The sequence below is a fragment of the Diceros bicornis genome, chromosome 13 (genome assembly GCF_020826845.1).
Source record: "Diceros bicornis minor isolate mBicDic1 chromosome 13, mDicBic1.mat.cur, whole genome shotgun sequence".
NCBI lineage: Eukaryota > Metazoa > Chordata > Mammalia > Perissodactyla > Rhinocerotidae > Diceros > Diceros bicornis.
The window spans coordinates 49,254,761-49,273,887 of record NC_080752.1 but is presented as its reverse complement, the minus strand read 5'-3'; the positions used below and the strand labels follow the sequence as shown (position 1 = coordinate 49,273,887).

The 19,127-nt window shown below is 50.1% G+C and overlaps 1 protein-coding gene across 4 annotated transcripts; it reads left to right on the top strand.

Annotated features, from left to right (window-relative positions):
- Window positions 1-4,632: 4,632 nt before the first annotated feature.
- SMIM12 (small integral membrane protein 12) lies at window positions 4,633-8,535 on the top strand. Of its 4 annotated transcripts, XM_058553617.1 has the most exons (3): window positions 4,640-4,717; window positions 7,401-7,495; window positions 7,582-8,535. In XM_058553617.1, the coding sequence occupies exon 3, from the start codon at window positions 7,587-7,589 to the stop codon at window positions 7,863-7,865; it is 279 nt and encodes a 92-aa protein (XP_058409600.1). In that variant the 5' UTR covers window positions 4,640-4,717; window positions 7,401-7,495; window positions 7,582-7,586; the 3' UTR covers window positions 7,866-8,535. The 4 variants fall into 4 exon arrangements, with proteins under 4 accessions (XP_058409598.1, XP_058409600.1, XP_058409599.1 ...); XM_058553615.1 differs by lacking the exon at window positions 7,401-7,495 and having other exon boundaries at window positions 4,633-4,717; XM_058553616.1 differs by lacking the exons at window positions 4,640-4,717; window positions 7,401-7,495 and adding an exon at window positions 4,748-5,064.
- Window positions 8,536-19,127: the final 10,592 nt, after the last annotated feature.

Genomic DNA, 19,127 nt, shown 5'->3' with positions numbered 1-19,127 from the left:
AAAAGGGGATTCGGCCCCCTGGTGGCCAGAGAAGGACCTGAGCAGTGCTGGAGGGATCCAGATGGGGTGAAGAGAGGAGGGCTTCGACCTCTCCACTTCTAGTTCAGTCCATTTCTCTCTCTGCCTCCCAGAGTTCCCCCAGAGACGGAAGCCCGGGGCCCAGTGCCTGGCACACAGCATGTGCTCAATAAACAGGGGGTGCTGTTATTCTTAGATATGGACAAATACTGGTTTCCTTTCCCCTAAGGGCCCAGTGTTCCCTCTGCTCCAGTCATTCCTGATCAGTAGAAAAACTCTTCTATTAAGTGCTGTCACATTTTCTGATGCCTCCTATGGGTGGGCACTTTGTAGGGGCACAGGGAGGGGAGAACAGGACTTTCCTGGGAAGCTAAATGGCAACCCAAACCTAGTAGTGATGGCTAATATTTATGGGATGCTTACTGTGGATCCGGCAGGGGGCGAGTGCTTTACATGAGTGTAGCTCATCCTTATGGCAGATGAGAAAGCGGAAACTCAGGAGAGGTTAGGTCGTTTGTCCAAAGTCACAGGCAGGGCTAAGAGAGGTGGGCGTGGGTCTGTCTAATGCTAAACCAGTAAACGCTGAGTTTTCAGCTCTACAGCCTTCTGAGCCTGGAAAGAGTTTGATGGCAGCCCCCACTCAGAAAGGAACCTTTCCAGTCCTTGGGGTTGATGTGTTCCCCTGAGGCAGGAGGCAAAGCCTTCCAAGGAGTTAGCTGCTTCTGGGCCACACTGGACTAGCCGATTTCTTTTGATTCATTCATTCAGCAAACATTTATCAAGAGCTGCTGTTGGCACTGTCCAGCCCCTGGGAGATAGCCCTGAACAAGTGTAGTTTCTACTTCAATGGCTCTAACGGTCTTATGGGAACAACAGACAAGTAAACAAGCAGTTACAATGTAAGGGGGAGCTCTGGAAAGATGGCTGGGTATTAGCTACCGAAGGAGGGCTGAGGCAGGGAAGAATGATCAAAGATCAGGGAACAGCTGTGCAAAGGCCTAGAGGGGAAAGAGGCATTGAGAGTGCAGGGCTTGATCATGCCAGTCTTTTGGGTCAATTTGAGGAGGGTGGGCCTGGGTCCTGAGGGCCGTGGAGAGCCGCGGAAGGATTTTGAGCAGGAGAGTGGCATGAATAGATATTTTACAGGTTGGTGTGGGAGACCGCCTGAAAAGCAAGCAGTCGTACACACACACTCACGAGACCACTGGAAGGTGGAGAGGATTCCCATCTGATCCCAATTCCCACGAAGGAAGCAGCTTGGAGCTTATCCCAAACAGATTCCTGGGCCCTGTCCAGGACTTAGTGACTAGACTCTGCCCTCAAATGTGTTTTTAACAAGTGCGCCAGGTGATTCTGATGGGCAGCCAGGTGTGAGAACACTTAGATTGGATGACTGTCCAGAAGTTTCGACTGGAAATGCTCATTTGTCTATTTCCCCTAGACTTGCCAAGTGAGGCTCTGGCTGGGTCAGTTTACTTCTCTGAGATTCAGTTTTCTCATCTCTGAAATTGGGACATGGGTGAGGTTTGAACTAGACGATACTCAGAGCAATCGGATGAAACAGGTATGGTTATCACTACCATTTTACAGATGAGAAAACCGAGGCTTGGAGAGGTTAAACAACTTACCCTAAATCACAAAGCTGGGAAGTGGCTGAGTCCTCTACATTATACAGTTTTTTATGGGTCTATGCCTTTTCCCAGAAACTGGGCCAGGTTTCCCAGGGGAAACCATAAGGTATATGGGAGTGGGCACGGAGGACCAGGGCAGCATCTGCAACTGTGTGGGCATCCTGCTACAGACGTGCTGTCTAAAATCTCCCCATGTGGGCTGATGTTGGAGGGAGTCTCCTTTGGGTGTTGTGGCTGGGTAGCTGTGCTGGGCTCCATAGGTAAGTGAAGGATTGGAGCCCATCCCTGTGCTTGAGTCGCTCCCAGTCTGGCATAGCCAGGCACACAAACAGAAAGATACAGTACACAGGGAGGCCTGCTCTCCCAGAGGGGCTACAGAGACCAGGGGAAGGAGGCTTTAGCAGCCAGGGAGTCTGGGAAAGCTTTCTGCCAGAGGGGCCTTATGAACTGGGTCTTGCAGGATGAATTAGAGTTTTGCAATCAAGAAAGAGAAGGGAAGACATTCATTTCGGGCAAAAGGACCAGCTCGGGCAAAGGCATGGAAGGGTGTGTATGTGGGAAATGATGGGAAGAGCAAAGACTGGAGAGAGTTGACAGCCTAGGACAGGAGGTGGAGGGCATAGAGGAGATGTGGCCAAACGTGACCCATGAGGAGGGGGTTAAGCTGGAGAGTTCACGGTTTTATTTAAGTTTTTGAAAGACCCTTTGGCGAACAGAATGGAAATGGACTGGAGGGGCAATGGAAGGCAGGGAGACCATTGAGGCAGTTGCCAAGGTGGTCCAGGTCAGAGATGATGATGATGAATTTGAGAGACATTCAGGAGGCATAGATGCTATAAGCTGGATCTCGGAAATAATGCAAAGATGAAGAGGCCTTGAAGATGTCACTCAGGTGACACAAGTGAATAAGTAATGCTGTAAATGGACGCAGGACATTACAGAAGGAGGAGTAAATCTGGAGTATACTGAACATACTGGTGACCGTTTCTGAGCACTTAGGAGATGCCAAGTGCTGTGCCAAGCACCTTATACACATTAGGTGATTTAGTACTTAGAACAACCCTAGGAGGTGGGTACTACTATTGCCTTTTTTAAAAAACAAATAGTGTAAATAGCTTTTCTGAGATTAGCAGGCAACAGAGCAGGGATTTGAACCCACATCTGTCTGACTCCTAAGTCTGTGCTCTCGCCCCACTCAGTTCTGCCTGTCGGAACTGCTAGCCATCACTCGAGACTCAGCTCAAGGGCAGCTTCCTCTGGGGAGCCTTCCCTGATTCTTCCTGGGGCTCCTCCTCTGGGCCACTTGTGCATACTTCTGTCAACACATTTCTCATATTCTACTGACATTTTGTAGACCTGTCTGCTTCCCCGTCAGTCAGAGAACTCCTGAGGGCAGGGATGATCTCAGTCATTTTTGCATCCCTGATGCCTATCACATGTTAACTGGCTAACTGAATGCTAGTTATTCTAGGCAATTCTTTTCCCTTCTCCTCTCTACCTATTCAATAAGTGAACAAGTTCTGCTATATCGGTTTCCCACATATTTCTTTTACTGTTCCTTTCTCTCCATCTCTGCCGCCTGAGCTTAGCATTGAGCTCTTTGAGGTCAAAGACGAAGAGCATCTAACCCGATAATGCAGTCTAGGAGGCTTCCTACGGAGGTGTCCCTTCAGCTTGAAAAATGAGCCAGAGTGACCTTGGCTAAAGAAAGGCAGGAAGGGCACTCTAGGTAGATGAAACAGCATAAATAAAGGCACAGAGGCGTGAAACAGTTTGGTCTGCATGGGGGAATACGAGGGGTTTAGCATGTATTGTTAAAGATAAATAGACATGCTTGGCTGAGACTAGTGGGATGAAGGTGGAAAGGCAGGGCTGGGTGGGGCACTGCAGAGCCTGGGCTTTGGGGTTTGTTTCTGTGATAAAACAGACACCTGTACAGGGTGCAGCAGGGACACAAAGGAGGGAGTGGATACTTGTCCCTGAGGGGTCAGGTAAGACTTTTGTTGTTAGTGCCCTTGAGACGATTCTGACTCCTAGCGACTCTGTGTACAGCAGAGCAGAACTCTGCCCGGTCTTTTTGCGCCATCCTCTCACCTTCCAGGCACTCTATCAGACAATGCTCTGCTGCTATTCGTAGGATTTTCATGGCCAATTTTTTCCAAGGTGGGTGGCCAGGTCCTTCTTTCTAGTCTGATTTAGTCTGGAAGCTCCACGGAAACCTGTTCACCAGGGGTGACACTGCTAGTATTTGAAATCCTGGTGGCATAGCTTTCAGCATCACAGCAACGTGCAGCCGCCACAGTATGACAACGAAAAGACAGGGTGGGGGGGAGCTGGAAGGCGTGGGGGGCGAGGAGTGGTTCCCTGACTGGAAAGGAACTCCGCTGAGGCAGTGAGAGAGGCAAATCTTAACCACTAGGTAAGACTTAGGTTGTACTAAATTTCTATTATCTGTAGACTAACAATTGTACCATTTATTTCCCTGCTTTCTGTGTGCCTGGTACAGCACTTTACATACATTATCTCATCTAACCCGCACAACATCCTGTGAAATAAGTGTTATTACCTTTACACATAAGAGGGAAAGGAAGCTCGACAGATTAATAATGTTCCCAAGGTCACACAGCTGGAACGCTAGCCCAGATCCGAAGAGTTCTTAAGCACTAGACTATATTCTGCTAAAGAGAGCTTCTTGAGGTCAGGGATCATGTCTTTTGCTTTTGTGTGCCCAGACCTAGGTCTTAGAAGACGCCTAATAAACATCAGTTGACTAAATGAATAGATGACCTTTCACTTTCTCCACGAGAAAAAGCAAATGGTGCCGTCACTGGGAAACCTCCCGACCACGAGGTGGCGCTGTATCCGTCTCCGCGCTGCGGGCTCGGCTGCGGCGCCTAGCTTCCTCCGGGCCTTTGGCTGGAGCTCAGCCAATCCCTGCGCTCCGAGAGAGCCGGCGGCCGGTGGGCGGGGTCCCGGGGCGAGGCCCCACGGGCCGCTGGGAGTGGCGACCTCGGTGCTACCGGCAGCGGCTGGAGGGCGGGGGCCGGACCGAGCAGTGCGGGCTGCAGGTGAGCACGCGGTCCTGGGGGCAGTTCCCTCCCCCTGGCGGCTGCCGGAGCCGTACTGTGCCATGGTGACGGCTCCCGGCCTTGACCTCTGAGTAAGGGGAGGGGTCATCGCGAGTACCCGCTCGGGCCCTGGTCACACGGCTCCCTCTCTTCCCGGAGCTTGGAGCCCCTCTGCAGCCAGGGCTTCTCGGCCCCTGGCACGTGAGTGAGGACGGACGCAGACGAGGCCCTGAGCGTAGTGGGATAGGGGCAGGAGACCGGGAGCCCAGGGAGGGAGAAGGGTAGATACCGTGGGCCCTGCCCTCCCTTGCGCTCCCATCCCCGGACCGGGCTGGAGTGACTGTCAGGTTAATTCTTTCACCCTCTCTGATCTCCTCTGCCCTGTTAGCCATTATCAAATCTCGGGCTGCGGCTTCGGGTCTCATTGGGCCTCCGGGACCCCGGCACAAGGGCAGGTTTCCCGGCAACTCAGTTGACCTTTACCGGACGCTCAGGCTCCCTCCATGCCAGGCTGGAAATATGCCTCACGGTACTTGCTGGACACGTTTGCCTCTTTCTTTTTGATGCCCTGGGGGTGACTTGTTAGAGTATGCAGCTTCTTGTAATCAGCAAAGGCACTTGCTGTGTTCCTGCGGCCTTTTGAGGGCGGGTGGGTGGATGACTGCTGTGGTTTTACACTAGTGGTTGCTTGAGCTGTCATTGATTCTTTCATTCAACAAACTTTTTTTGAGCATTTTATGCCAGGAGGAGAGGGGGATGGATAGGCCACTGGGGCGGAACAAACATGGTCTTTGCCCTCTTGGAGCTTAAAGTGTTTTGAGAAATGCAGACTAGTGGGATAGGCCAGCACAATGTCTGACACAGAGACAGTGGTTGTAAGTGTTGAATAAATGAATGAATTGACTTATTTGGGAATGATTAGAATGTGAGTAGGACGACAGAGAGAGATCTTGTGCTGCATATGAGAGATAATATTAGTTGTGGACTCATGCTTGATAATGTGTTAAGACAAGTTGGAAATCTGAATGGAGAGTTACTGTTTAGGAAAAGTGTTTGCTTAAAAAGAGAGAACTTGCCTAAAAAGTAGGAAAGAAATGGAGAAGTATTAGGTTTGACATTCTTTGAGGGTGCTTTTTAACAACTTCTAAATCTTATAATTTCACAAATCTCTGAATGTATTTTTAGAGTTTGCAAAAAGGGAAGCTCTTCTAGGTAGTGAAATAACAAGTTGATGGGAAAAAAATTGCAGGAAGCTCTCCCCAAGTCCAGGATTTGGACAGAAACCATACACCTACCTGCAGTGGGTTCTTTCCACTAGAACGAGCACAGGCATTGATGTTGGAAAAGCCTGGGTTCAAAATCAGTGGCTCTGTCACTTCTAGTCATCTTGTTCCAGTTAACACAATGTCCCTGAGCCTTTGTGGCCTTAGACAAAGAGCTGGGCTGATAATTCCTTTGTGGCCTTAGATAAAAATCTAGGCTAGAGTTGTTGTGAAGATCAGTTGATGACGAGTGTGTGACTTGTCCAGCGTAGTACCTGGGGTTAAGACAGACAAAGGACCAGGAAGGGAATCTTGGAGCTGCTGCAATTTTTCCCCTGATGATGCTCCATTATAGTCTTGGGTCCACAAAATGCGGGGATTCCTCCAAAGAGGATTGGAACCAAAGAGAGAGAGGGAGAGAGTCATTGTTCACTTTAGACCGGACATAGCCAAGTTGGAGAAATACCTACGGGGGCACAAAGAGAGTTTTGGGCAAGTTACTTAGTCCTCTGCTAATGCCATCTACCTCACAGTGTGTATATGAGGATTAAAGGAGATAGTATATATAAAGTGCTTAGCCCCAAGTCTGCCACATCATAAGTACTCGATAAATGGTGGCTATCATTAGATGATCATTGTGAATAATCTTTGATAATCGTTAATCATAGTAATAATCATTTGAGACTAAGTGGCCATTAGAATGACCCAGTTTGTGTGTTTTTACATTACTTTGGTGTTGTCTTACTTTGTTTCAAGAGGCCCTGGAGCCATTTCACTTCTTTTTTTTATGCCATGGCTTGTACAGTGGTTTTTTTATAGAAAATTTTCAAGTCCTCGTGTGTCCAGAGTATGGATAATGGGTTGGTGACATTTTTAGGGGCTTACTATGCAAACGTGAGGATATGGGTTTGGTTGAAGAGAGTGTATTTTGAAAGGGGTTTGGCCAGAAGATTTGTAAAGTATAGATTTGTGTCATTGTTATAAAAATCAAGTTTAGAGTAGGAAAAAACCATTATTTATTTATCTAAAATCCAGAATGGTTGGGTAATGGATTAGGGTTTTGGCTGCTTAACTATGCTCCTTATTCTTTATGTGAGGCAAAGGAACTACTTCTCATCCTGGAGCCAGGTGACTCACAGTGGGATCATGCCTGGTGGGGAGAGGGTGGCTGGCTGTGCTCATGGAGAAATAGTGTAGAGCAGAGAAAGGCTCTTTCCCGTTCTTGAAATGTTGGCAAACTGTGGAAGGAGGGCCTGGGGTCACCAACTGGCTTGAAGCTTTATTGGGTAAGGCTCAGAGGTCCCCTCGTGGGGAATACTGCCATATATGGTTGCCTAATTTACATAATTGTCAAAGAGTATAGTACATAAAAGAGATTCTTCCCCCCTTCGCTGCCAATTGAATCTTTCAAAATTTCCTAGATTGTTTCAGGAGCCCAACTGTTGCATAAAGCCAGGTGCCCTCTTGTATTACTCTGCATGGGGTGGCTGCTCGGTAAATTGTGCCAGGCTGCCTGGTAAGTGGAGAGCCCTGGTGGGTTGTCCATGTTTGGTGGGAAGGGGGTGCTGGTTTCTCTCTGATGCTGCCTGTGCTCTTCTGCAGATGTCATGTGGCCTGTGCTTTGGACCGTAGTGCGTACCTATGCTCCTTATGTCACATTTCCTGTGGCCTTTGTGGTCGGGGCTGTGGGCTACCACCTGGAATGGTTCATCAGGGGAAAGGATCCCCAGCCTGTGGAGGAGGAGAAGAGCATCTCAGAGCGCCGGGAGGACCGCAAGCTGGATGAGCTGCTGGGCAAGGACCACACCCAGGTGGTGAGCCTTAAGGACAAGCTAGAATTTGCCCCTAAAGCTGTCCTGAACAGAAACCGCCCGGAGAAGAATTAATGGAGGACGCAGGGCCCTGTGGGTCCTTCCGTGAGCCGTGACTAGTCCTGCCACCATGTCAATCCAGCCCCAGAACTCACGTCTGATGTGCTTTGTTGCTTATTCTGGCCCCTACCGCACCACCCAGCCACACACGTACTGGCTGCTCTTCTGTGGTTAGGCAGACACACTGGCAGCTGAGGGGCCAGGGAAGAGGAACGCCCTTCAGGCTTCTGGCTGAAGGCTGCATCTGCTGGAGGGTGGCCACAACTGCTCAGGCTTCTGCGCTGATGGGTGCACTGCTGGGAGGAGTGTTCGGAAATGAACATTGGCTCTCAGTCTCCGTGGGGAGGCAGTTTGGCCTCAAGTGGGAGTGTTGCCTGGCACTGTGGTGTTGCCTTTACGAGAGATACCTGCATGTCTCTTGCCAGTTTGCACTGGGAAGAATTCAAACATTGACCTGGCTCCCTTCGCTAGTTTGTCCTGTCCTTTGTGCTCGTTCTTCCTGAAATCCTGTCTCATCAGCTCAGGAAGAGGATTCCCTGGGGAAGGAACGCGTTTTTCTGTTTTTGGAAGCCCAGGCTGTTCAGCTTGGGGTAGGTGAATTTGCTTGAAAACAGTCACCATCTTTCACCCCCGCCCCCCGTCACTGTATAGTGCAAAACTTGATTAAAGTGGCATATGAGAACCATATTGATCTAATCCTATCTTCCAGATGGTGTTTGGGATCTCTTGAGGAGTTACGCAAGTGCAGACATTTGGGGTAGGATAACATTGGCCTTTAACTAAGGACTCCGGGGCCTGGAAGCTTTGCTTTGCTCATGTGGTTGCATTGAATCCTGGAGGCACAGATTCCCAAGAGCCTTTTTATCATGATCACAAGAGGCTTATAGCACCTCTCAAAGTCTAAATTAGAGTAGACCAGGGGCTTTAATAGTTGCTGTCAAAATATCCAGTTTCACACACACACACGTTTCCCTCTAACAGTAATATATGTAGGTTAAAGAACATTTGATAGGGATTTAAAAAAGGTCTCCCACGATCCCAGGGCTCTAGTACAACTAAAAAGTTAACATTTTGTTATCTTTCACTAATTCTTGGCGTAGTGTTTTTAGATTGTTATCATTACTGTACATTTAATATTATATTCTTTTTTCACATAGTGTTTCATATATAATCATTTTTCCATCTTATCACATGGTCTTCATAATCCAGATTATTATTATTATTTTTTGTGTGTGAGGAAGATTAGCCCTGAGCTAACATCTGTTGCCAATCCTCCTCTTTTTGCTGAGGAAGATTGGCCCTGCGCTAAAATCCATGCCCATCTTCCTCTACTTTATATGTGGGACGCCTGCCACAGCATGGCTTGATAAACAGTGCATAGGTCCACGCCCGGGATCCAAACCTGCGAACCCCGGGCTGCCAGAAGTGAAGCACTCGAACTTAACCACTACACCGCCTGGCCGGACCTCCAAGTTATTTGTAATAGCTGCCTAATTGCCGTCAAGTGGGAATATAGTGTAGTTTTTAATAATTTTCCTATTGCCAGACATTTGGGTTGTTTCTGATTGTTCACTAGTATAAATACTGCAAGGACGGTCTTATATAAGGCTTTTCCTGCATTTTGAACTAAATGGTAGGAACAGTAAATGGCATTTTGTATGAAATGGGATGAGCAGTTTCAAGGGTCTCAATGCATAATACCAAATGTCTTTCCTAAAGGGCTGTGGAAGTTTATACTGCATGTTGCCACCTCAGGTGGCGCTGGTGAGGCTGGAAGGGGAGTGAGAACAGATGCAGGAAGAGGCTTAAGAACCTGTCGCGTTAAGTAGACTGACGTTTAACCTGAGTGAGCAAAGGCAAGTAATGAGCGTTTGATAAAGAATGAACTACCTTTAAAATGTTTGCCCTGTTGCTTACTTTGGGATCTGAAGCCTGATGGTGTTAACAGGTGGGTGAGGGTGGAATTCCTGAACAGGTAGAGGTGCTAGCTGTGGAGTGGGAGGAGCTGGGAGACGTGGAAGGTGGTGGCCAGAGGGAAGAGGGAGGAGGTTGAGTCGGTGACTTCCCCGCAGTCGCTGAGGCCTGGTGGGAATGTTGAAATGAGCTGCTGTTGCTTCTCAGGAAATGAGTCTGATGGGGAGCGTGGGGAAGGAGTGTCTGCTACTGAAGTAAGGAGGAGATTTCTGGTGCTGAAAGGATATGCTAGGCCCAGCTTGGTTACTGGCTCTGACTGCTGGGCAGGCCTCACTGACAGACCAGTGGTGCCGCCCAGTGGCCGTCCTGAGCATGACCATGCCTGGGATCCCTTCACTGGGCTGAAGTAGGAGCAGCAACCCGGGATGCCTACAGGGGTCAGTCAGGTGGCTGAAGTGAGCCAGCCAGACCAGGAACTAGAAAGCACAGGCCTGCCTACAGGGGGCAGTGGCTATGCATCTTCCAGTTTGTGCTGCTTGCCCAATGATACCAGATTTTTTCAGTTTTTTTCTAAAAGATACTAGAAATTCAGATTTTTGTATGTGTGTGTACACTTCTAATTTTTAAATGTTGACAATTCACTTTTTAAAAAAGTTCTAAGCATGCTAACATACCCATGGGATTAATTTGACCCAGTGGTGACCTCTCAAAGCGTCCCACTCCTTCTAATGAAATCCGAGCGGTATGCATTGTGTTTTTTTTTAGCAATCTAACAACTTGTGGCAAATATTAGATCCCACGATTGGTTTCCATCGAAACACTTCTGGGCATCCTGTACGTACGTAGTTTAATATCAGCCTAAGCGAAACATTAGAGGACAAAAAAACCTACAGAAACACCACCAAAAATGTTTTCCCACAGACTGAGACATTTTTGGATTTTCAGATATTTTGGAATAACCCTGTCACTACTGGTGTACCTCCTCCCAGTGCGTGGCTGAGGAATCCCTATCTTTGGAAATCCAAGTTGCTCCCTTCTTCTAGTCTCACTTTGTGCCCCCTTTTAAATAATTTTATTTCCTAGGGCTTGCCCTCACTGCATTTCTGCCTCCAGCAAGTCTATTAATATTCTCAGCTGGATCTTTCTTTCCCATGAGCTGGCTGAGATCTGCTGCCGCCATGGAGCTGCGAGACTGCACGCTTTCTTGCCTCTGCTCAGGCTCAGGTGATGTTAAGTAGCAAGGTTTCTGTGGATGTGGGCAAAGGCAGGCCAGGGTTGCTGGGATGAACCCGGGCCTGGACTGGTTTTCCTCCATGCTCCCTAATGCACCTTGGAGGCATGTGGCCCTCTTCTGGACTGGCCCCACAGTCACGACTCACTGAAACACACAGCAAGTAGATGTGCTTGCGGCTTTTGGCTTGTCCTCGCCTCGCGTCTCCTCCCAGCTTAGTGGTGATGGTGGCTTGAGAGCAGGGTTATCCTGTTGAAGAGGGCAGGGATCACGTCTCTGCCCTCAGCGGCCCACTGTCTGGTGCTTTTCCACTCTCTCTTGAGCCTTTCCTGTGCCTTTTGCTGTGTTAGCACAAGTCAGCTGGGCAGCGGCCAGGACAAGCCTGCCAGGGAGCCCTTTGACTCTTGTCAGCTTCCCAGAGGCCTGGGCTGGTGGGGCTGTTGGCTGAGTGGAACACTGCGGGAGTAGCTCCCCGGAGTCGCTTGGGAGCCAGGTGGTAGACACGAGAAAGCTCCTGCCTTGCCTCGCTTGTCCTTTTCTGCTTTGGTGTGGGTCTCTAGGCAGTTGTAGGGTGGTGAGCCACTGTGGCAGAGTAAAAATAAAGTGGATTCTAGAGTCTGAGAGACTTGGGTTATGAATACTGCCTCAACAACCAGCTGAATGACCTTGGGCAGGTCACTTAGCCCCTCTTAACCTCAGTATCTTCATCTGTAAAACGAGGGTAAGAATACCTATTTTTGCTGGGTTGTTGTGAGGTTAAGGTGTAACATATGTAAATGTAATGTATGTATTGCCTGGCACTCTCCATTTATGACTTCTGGAAGCAACCTTCAAGGTGATTTTTCTTTTTCTTTTTTTTTTTTTTTTTGAGGAAGATCAGCCCTGAGCTAACATCCATGCCATTCCTTCTCTTTTTCCTGAAGAAGACTGGCCCTGAGCTAACATCCGTGCCCATCTTTGTCCACTTTATGTGGGACACCACCACAGCATGGCCTGACAAGCAGCGTGTTGGTGCACGCCCAGGATCCGAACCTGGGCCACCAGCAGCAGAGCGCGTGCACTTAACCGCTATGCCACGGGGCCGGCCCCTCTTTTTTTTATTTTTTTTTTTTGTGAGGAAGATCAGCCCTGAGCTAACATCCGATGCCAGTCCTCCTCTTTTAGCTGAGGAAGACTGGCCCTGGGCTAACATCCGTGCCCATCTTTCTCTACTTTATATGGGACGCTGCCACAGCATGGCTTGACAAGCGGTACGTCGGTCCGTGCCTGGGATCCGAACCTGTGAACCCTGGGCCGCCAAAGCGGAGCACGCGCACCTAACCACCACGCCACCGGGCCGGCCCCTGATTTTTCTTTTAAACCAAACTCCTCAAGCCCCCCAGCCCTGTCCCTGCATTCCTCCCAGCCTTTTTGTTCTCCTCCTCCATCACTTCTTAGCAGAGTCCATGGCAACCAGTAGGTGCTCAATAAATATTAACTGCTTTAATTTTATTGGAGGAAAAGCCTCCATTTCCTGTAATAGTTGCGTGTATCCTGGTGATCCTGGTGATGCGGGGATCCGAGGGAGAGAGAAGTCTTGGCTGGGAGAGTGATAACAAGGACCCTCACAGGCCTGGTGGGTGGGGGCTTCTTAGGAGTATTTTACAGAAAGGACTGCCTTGCATAAGAACCAAGCTGGCAGGGGGAGTGTGGGCATCAGACCTGTGTTGCCACGTAATGTTTCCGTTGGTGCTGTCTGCAAAGTCAGAGACAAGAAGTAGGGAGCAAGGTGTTGCGGAATGCCCCAGAGTGTCACGTATCAGGAAAATGGGTAGAAGAAAGAGCCTTGGACTTGGGGGCAAGAGAACTGGGTGAGCTGGGGCATGCCCCTTCACCTCTCCTGGCCTTGGTTTCCCCACCTGCAAAATGGGAATACTAATGTGTTCTCTGCTAATAGTGTAAAAAGAGTGAGAAACCAGTTTAGAGAGAGAAACCAGCTTTTTTTTTTTTTTTTTGTGAGGAAGATCAGCCCTGAGCTAACATCTATTGCCAATCCTCCTCCTTTTTTTTTTTGCCCCTCCCCAAAGCCCCAGTAGATAGTTGTATGTCATAGTTGCACATCCTGCTAGTTGCTGTATGTGGGACGCCGCCTCAGCATGGCCGGAGAAGCGGTGCGTTGGTGCGCGCCCAGGACCCAAACCCGGGCCGCCAGTAGCGGAGCGCGTGCACTTAACCGCTAAGCCACGGGGCCGCCCCGGAGAAATCAGCTTTGAAAACATGCAAGTGCTGTGATATGCCGGTAAAACCTCAGTTTCATTGAATTGGGATGGCAGCCAGTCTGAATAATGAAATAGAAATAAGTGCTCTTTTATTCCTTTTCTCTACAGTCTCCCAAAGGGTTTGCTAAATAGAAGTCTTTGGGGAATCAGCTTTAGGAGTAAAGAGGAGTACTTAGTAAGTAGTGTGTCAGTTTGCACCATGTTCCAGTGGTGCCTCTGATGTACTTAAAAACAGTGTATTCTTTTTGAATTAAATTTGTTAACATTAGTTATCTGCTTATCACATCCTTTTTACATAATGCAAAAGTAAACCCTGGCCTTGTTTTTTGTTTAAAAATTCCAAATGGGTCTTCCAAATACTTGAGATTTTAAAAAATCTTTACTGGCGTCCCAGCAAAGGCAGCTCTTCTGTCGAGAAGAGTCCAAAGTCCTTTGTGCCCGTATGCTCTCCCTCCACTGCCCGATCCCCTCACTTCTGTCCATTTCTATTCCCTTCTGGGCCTGAGCTGCCAAGTGCCACTGGAGAAATTTGCATGACCCTAATGTCTGACTCTCCATTTATGACTTCTGGAAGCAACCTTCAAGGTGATTTTTCTTTTAAACCAAGCTCCTCAAGCCCCCAGCCCCATCCCCGCCCTCCTCAGCCCTTTGTGCTTGCTCTCTGCCTCTGCCACTACAGCGGTGAAGCCATTTGGGCTAAGAGCCTTTGTAATTGCAAATCTCGTGTCCTCATTTTGGTCCTAGTCATCCTATAGCTCTTTGCGGTGTTCGGCACTCTTCGTGGCATTTTCTCTTGACATCACCACCAACTCAGTTTCCTCCCCCAGCTCTCTCCCCTGTCACCACTCCCTCCTGTTATAAATGTGTGTTCTTCCAGCTTCATTCTTGGCTCCTTTCTTACTGGACAGCTTTAGCCTCATCTGTGGCTTCAACCACCACCTGTATCCACCTTGATGACTCCCCAGTGTCTATCTCTAGTTGTGAATTTCCCCCTAAACTCCAGATCGTTGTCTGAAACAGCTTACTATACATCTCTGTCTAGATTTCCCATATAGTTTGATGGTTCAAAGTGTTGACCTGGGTTTGAAGCTTAACTCTGTAATCGAGTTGGTATGACTAGAAAATTCACTTAGCTTCTCTAAGCATCATCTGTAAAATGGGGGTAATTCTTGTGAAGATTGAGAGAATGTTTGTAAAACAGCCAGCACGGTGTTTGGCATGGGGTCCGCCTCCTCTATCCTGTTGCTCAAGTTGTTTCTTACTCACCCCCACCCCTCCCCACCATGGGTTCCATCGCCAACCTGTGGTCACCCACTTCTTCTACATCTGGAATTCATCTGCTGTTCTCCATCTCACTTCCCTGCTTCACGCCCTCAATATTTCTTCCCTAAACTTTTGGTCTCTTCCTGAAAATTCTCCCCATTTCTGCCAGCATTTTCTTTCTAAAACACATCTTTGATGAGGTCACTCCTTAAAGACCTCCGTGGCTCCTCTCACCAAAGCCCGTTGCATGCCATGCAAGATCTTCCACCATCTTGCCCCAGCCTCCCTCCCATCACTCCCCAGGAGAGAACCTAGTTTTTGCTGTTTCCTGAGTGTGTAGTGCTTAGTTCAAATCCTGATGCCTCTGTGTGCTCTCTGCATCGTGCCTGCCTGTGAACTATTACGCTATAAGATTTAGCAGATGTGGGTCCATACCTACTCCTCTAGGCAGAGGTTTTCCTTCTCTCCCTGCTTCTCCAGCCCTGTGTTCAGCATTTATTACAAGGCACTGTGATGGGTGTGTCTGTCTCCTCCAGACTGTGAGTTCCTTGAGGGGAGTGACCAAGTCTTACCTCTGCCCCTTGAAAAGGGCTTCGCACAGAGTCATTTTCAATAAATGTTGATTGAAATAAGAGGCCCAAGTGTGATTCTGGGATGGAGCAGGTACTGGGGCTGGAGTGTGGGTGTGGAGACGCTGGGGTGTGGAGACCAGCCTCTTTGGAAGACAGAGAGTAGGGCTACCAGGTGTGTCTTTGAGGTGCCTGGCAGCCTCGAGCCAATGGCAGCAGTGTTTTACTACAGCTTTGCTTTCCCCGAGGCTGTAATGAGCTAAACCAAAAGAAACTGCTGGCTGACTCTTCCCAGGGGAAGAGGGGCTCGGGCAGAGGGCTGGCTTTCCCCACTGGGTAGGACCTGGACCAGCATAGCCCATGATGAATTTGACCCTGATGACTCTGGAGTGGGGAACAACGTCCTCAGGAAAGCATTCAGGAAACCCTTCGTGTAGTAGTGATCAAAGCTCTGCAGCTCTCTGCAGGGTGGGTGGGAACACTCCAAGGAACCCTGCAAGGGAACCGCTTAATGCCCTTACCAGGTGGGGCTCGTCCTCAGCCTCCGCAGACCCCTGGGCCAACCCTTGGGAGACAGAAATCCTGGGGAGGCATGGGAATGCCCGGGAGCCTGAGGGAGCCGCTGCTTCTGGAGTGTCTCTGCCTTGTCTCCATTTTCCTTAGTGCCTTCCCTGTGGCTGAGGCCTGGGAGGGTAGGGTGCGCTGGTAGGTGAGGTGGAAGCCTTGAAAACAGACGGGGCATGCTTTGGTTTCTTCGTTTCATCAAGAAGCTGATGTAAAACTTCTGTATTTGTATGAAGCCCTTTTCATTTGTCCCTCATCCCCAAGGAGTTCAAACAGAAGAGAGAAGAGCTCTGGTCCTCCTTATGCTAACAGGGGATCCGAGGCCCAGAGCGGGAAATGGCTCACCCAAGATAACACGGAATTCTTGGCAGAGCTGGGCTGGCAGCCACCCCCTGCCCCCCTCCCTTTCCCAGTTTGCAGTTTGTCATCACACCAAACCAAGGTCAGCCAGCCTGCAGACGGGTTGACTTGAGGGAAACACCCTTGAGTGCCTGTTGGCCGTCGGGCATAGAGCAGCCCCAGCTCCAGCACCTCTGCTGGTGGCTCGCAGGACTTACCCCGATGGAGGCTGCAGCCCGCTTTTCCTGCCCTCCCCCTGGTTTCATTTTCCCAGTGCACAGACCAGAGGTTAACCTTTGGGCTCGCTCTGCCCCTTTGATTCTCTCCATACTGTTTTCCCCACGTTCAGGAGGATAGGAGGTCGCAGTCTTTCCCACAGATGGAGTCTGTGTGTTTATTATCTGGTCAATTGATGACAAGGTGGATTGCTCAGCTGCTGTTCTCCCTAAAGCCCTGTCCTTGGCTGGCTGTCACCTCAGTGACGTCCGCTGAGGCCTCAGTGGGCTCAGATCCCAGGTCTCCCCTCCCCCTTCCATGAAACTCGGCTCTAGAGTTAGATGGCTTGGGTTCAAAGCCCAGCACTGCCACTTATAGCTGTGTGGCCTTTGCCAAGCTACTTAATGTCTCAGTGCTTCAATCCCACATGTCAGATGGGGCTAATATATTACTTACAGGGTTAGTGTGAGGATTAAAAGAAAACACGTAAGGCATTGGGAACAGACTCACATACAGTTATCTTGGAGGAAAAGTTGGTTTTTTTTGATCAGTAGTAGTTTTTCCATTCTGTGCATTTACTCTGGCTTCAAGACCCCTGTCTCTCTCTGGGCGTTAAGAGGGGGTGCTCACATAGAGAGGGGAAACAGGCGTACAGTAATGCTGAGCAGAGGGTCCGGGAATGGTGAGGGCACCCTGATCTCCGGCCCTGAGGCCCTTTGCCTCTGCCCTTTGCTGCTTCTCTGCCCCCATTTCACTGCCTCCTCCACTCCCTAGACCCTTCTGCACTGCCTTGGAACCTTGCAGCATCCCCCAGCTCCAGCCGGGTCCGTGACGCCCACACGGCCCTGCACCGGTTGGCTCACTGATGGGCCTGCAGACTGATGGAGACTTCTGGAGGAGGCTGCAGAAGCGGGGCAGCTGAAGGGTGGGGCTAAGCTGACGGGGCCCTGCCTGGGTTATGGTGGCTCTCGGAGCACCAGTCCATGGTGAGGCTTGGCGTGGAGTTTGTGAGGAGGAAGTCGCCCAGACCCCTCCTGTGATCCCCCAGCCAAGGCAGGGGAGATGTCTTAGTTTGCTTGGGCCGCTGCAACAACATACCACAGACTGGGGCTTAAATGACAGGAATTTATTTCCCCACAGTTCTGGAGACTTAAAGTCCAAGATCAAGGTGCGGGCAGGGTTGGTTTCTCCGGAGGCCTCTCTCCTTGGCTTGCAGACGGCCGCCCTCTTGCTGTATCCTCATATGGTTGTCCCTCTGTACACATGAACCCCTGATGTCTCTCCTAGTGTCCAAATCTCTTCTTATAAAGATACCAGACAGATTGGATTAGGGCCCACCCTAATGGCCTCATTTTAACTTAATCACCTTGTTAAAGGCTTTATCTCCAGATACAGTCACGTTCTGAGGTACCGGGACAAGGTTGCAACATATGAATTTTAGGGGAACACAGTTTAGTCTGTAACGGGAGGATAGCGCAGCTGCACAGAGAGGGCTGCCTCTGGGAAAACCTCCACCGGGAGAGTGGCAGCAGCCAGACCTTGGACGTGGGGTGTCCAGCCTCCTGAGGCAGGAGCCTGCTGGTCCCTGGCTGCTGGCCTGGTCCTGGGGTGAGGCTCGTGCTGGCTCCTCCTCCTCTCCCCAAGAGGCCTTAGGGAGGGAACCGAAGGCCTGAGGCCGGAAGGCTCTGTGAGCTGATTATCCCTGTGGTCTCTGGGGTGAAGGAACAGTCAGCGGGCCCCAGGCACGGGTCCTGTCCTTCCCCTGCCTTATCAGAGCCTGGACGCCCTTCCTCCTCTGGGCAGCCGTTCCAGGCCCTGGCTGTGGCCCCAGGCTCTCTCTGTGGGGGCACACTGACTTTGGAGGGGATAACTTAGCCGCCCTTGTTTTAGCTGAGCTCTGCAACTCTCTTCCCGTCTAGGTAGGGAGTGGGAGAAACAGTACTGAGAATCCAAACATTACTTCTCTTGTTTTTTCCAGAAGATTTACCTGCCTGATTGGGTTGGTTCAAGCTGATATTCTAGTAAAGACTTTTTCCCGCGCTTGTGTGGTTTTTGATAAAAGCTGAGCAGGGTGGGGAAGTGGCTCAGAAGTTTGCTAGGATTTAGAATTGGCCACAGATAACAAGCAAGCACCTTGCCTTACCCTGGAACCCACCTCCCTGTCGCTGTCACGTGGCCCTGTTAGGTGGACTAGAGATCATCTCCAGGGCCTCTGGTGGTGCATTGCCCTGCCCCAGCCCTTGGTGTCTCCCTCTAGGGTCAGCAGCCCAGGGGCTCATGTGGCTGCTGATTCTCCCCAAGGTCCAGAGCCAGCAGTGGAGGCAGGCACGATGGATGCTTTAGGTCAGGCTGCCAGCCGCCTCCTGCCCAGCTAGTTCCACGAGTCTCAGGATTGCAGAGGTTCCCTGCTTCTTGGAAAAAGGCTAGAGGACAGCCACCCTCTTTCTGCTGTGGACCTCGTCAGTCTCCGGAACCTGAAACAGACAAATCCCAGAAAAGAAGAGAGGGAAAACCTGCTTGCTCACGGAGCTCCTGCAGACTAAGCATTGGGCCGGGTGCATTATGACATCTCATTTAATCCTCCTGAGATCCTGCAAGGCAGGGATTGCTGTCTCCTGTTACAGATGAGGAAACTGAGACTCAGAGGCTAAGTCACCCTCTAAGTCCTAGGTGAAGAAAGTTCTGGGAGTCAAGCCCAGGTCTGCTGGCTTTGGAGTTCTTTCTACCCCCAGAGAAGCTGGCTGTGCCTCGAGATTTCCCTGTGCCCTTTGCCTTTCTTCCTCTGTGACAGTGGAGGGTGGAGGGTGGGAAAGTCAGCGGGGGCTTCCTCCCCTCCTCCTTCCTTCCATCTCCAGAGACCTCTTTGTTCTGCCTGATTCCTGGACACCGGGGAGCCCCATGAGCGGGGCGCTCAGGTCTCCAG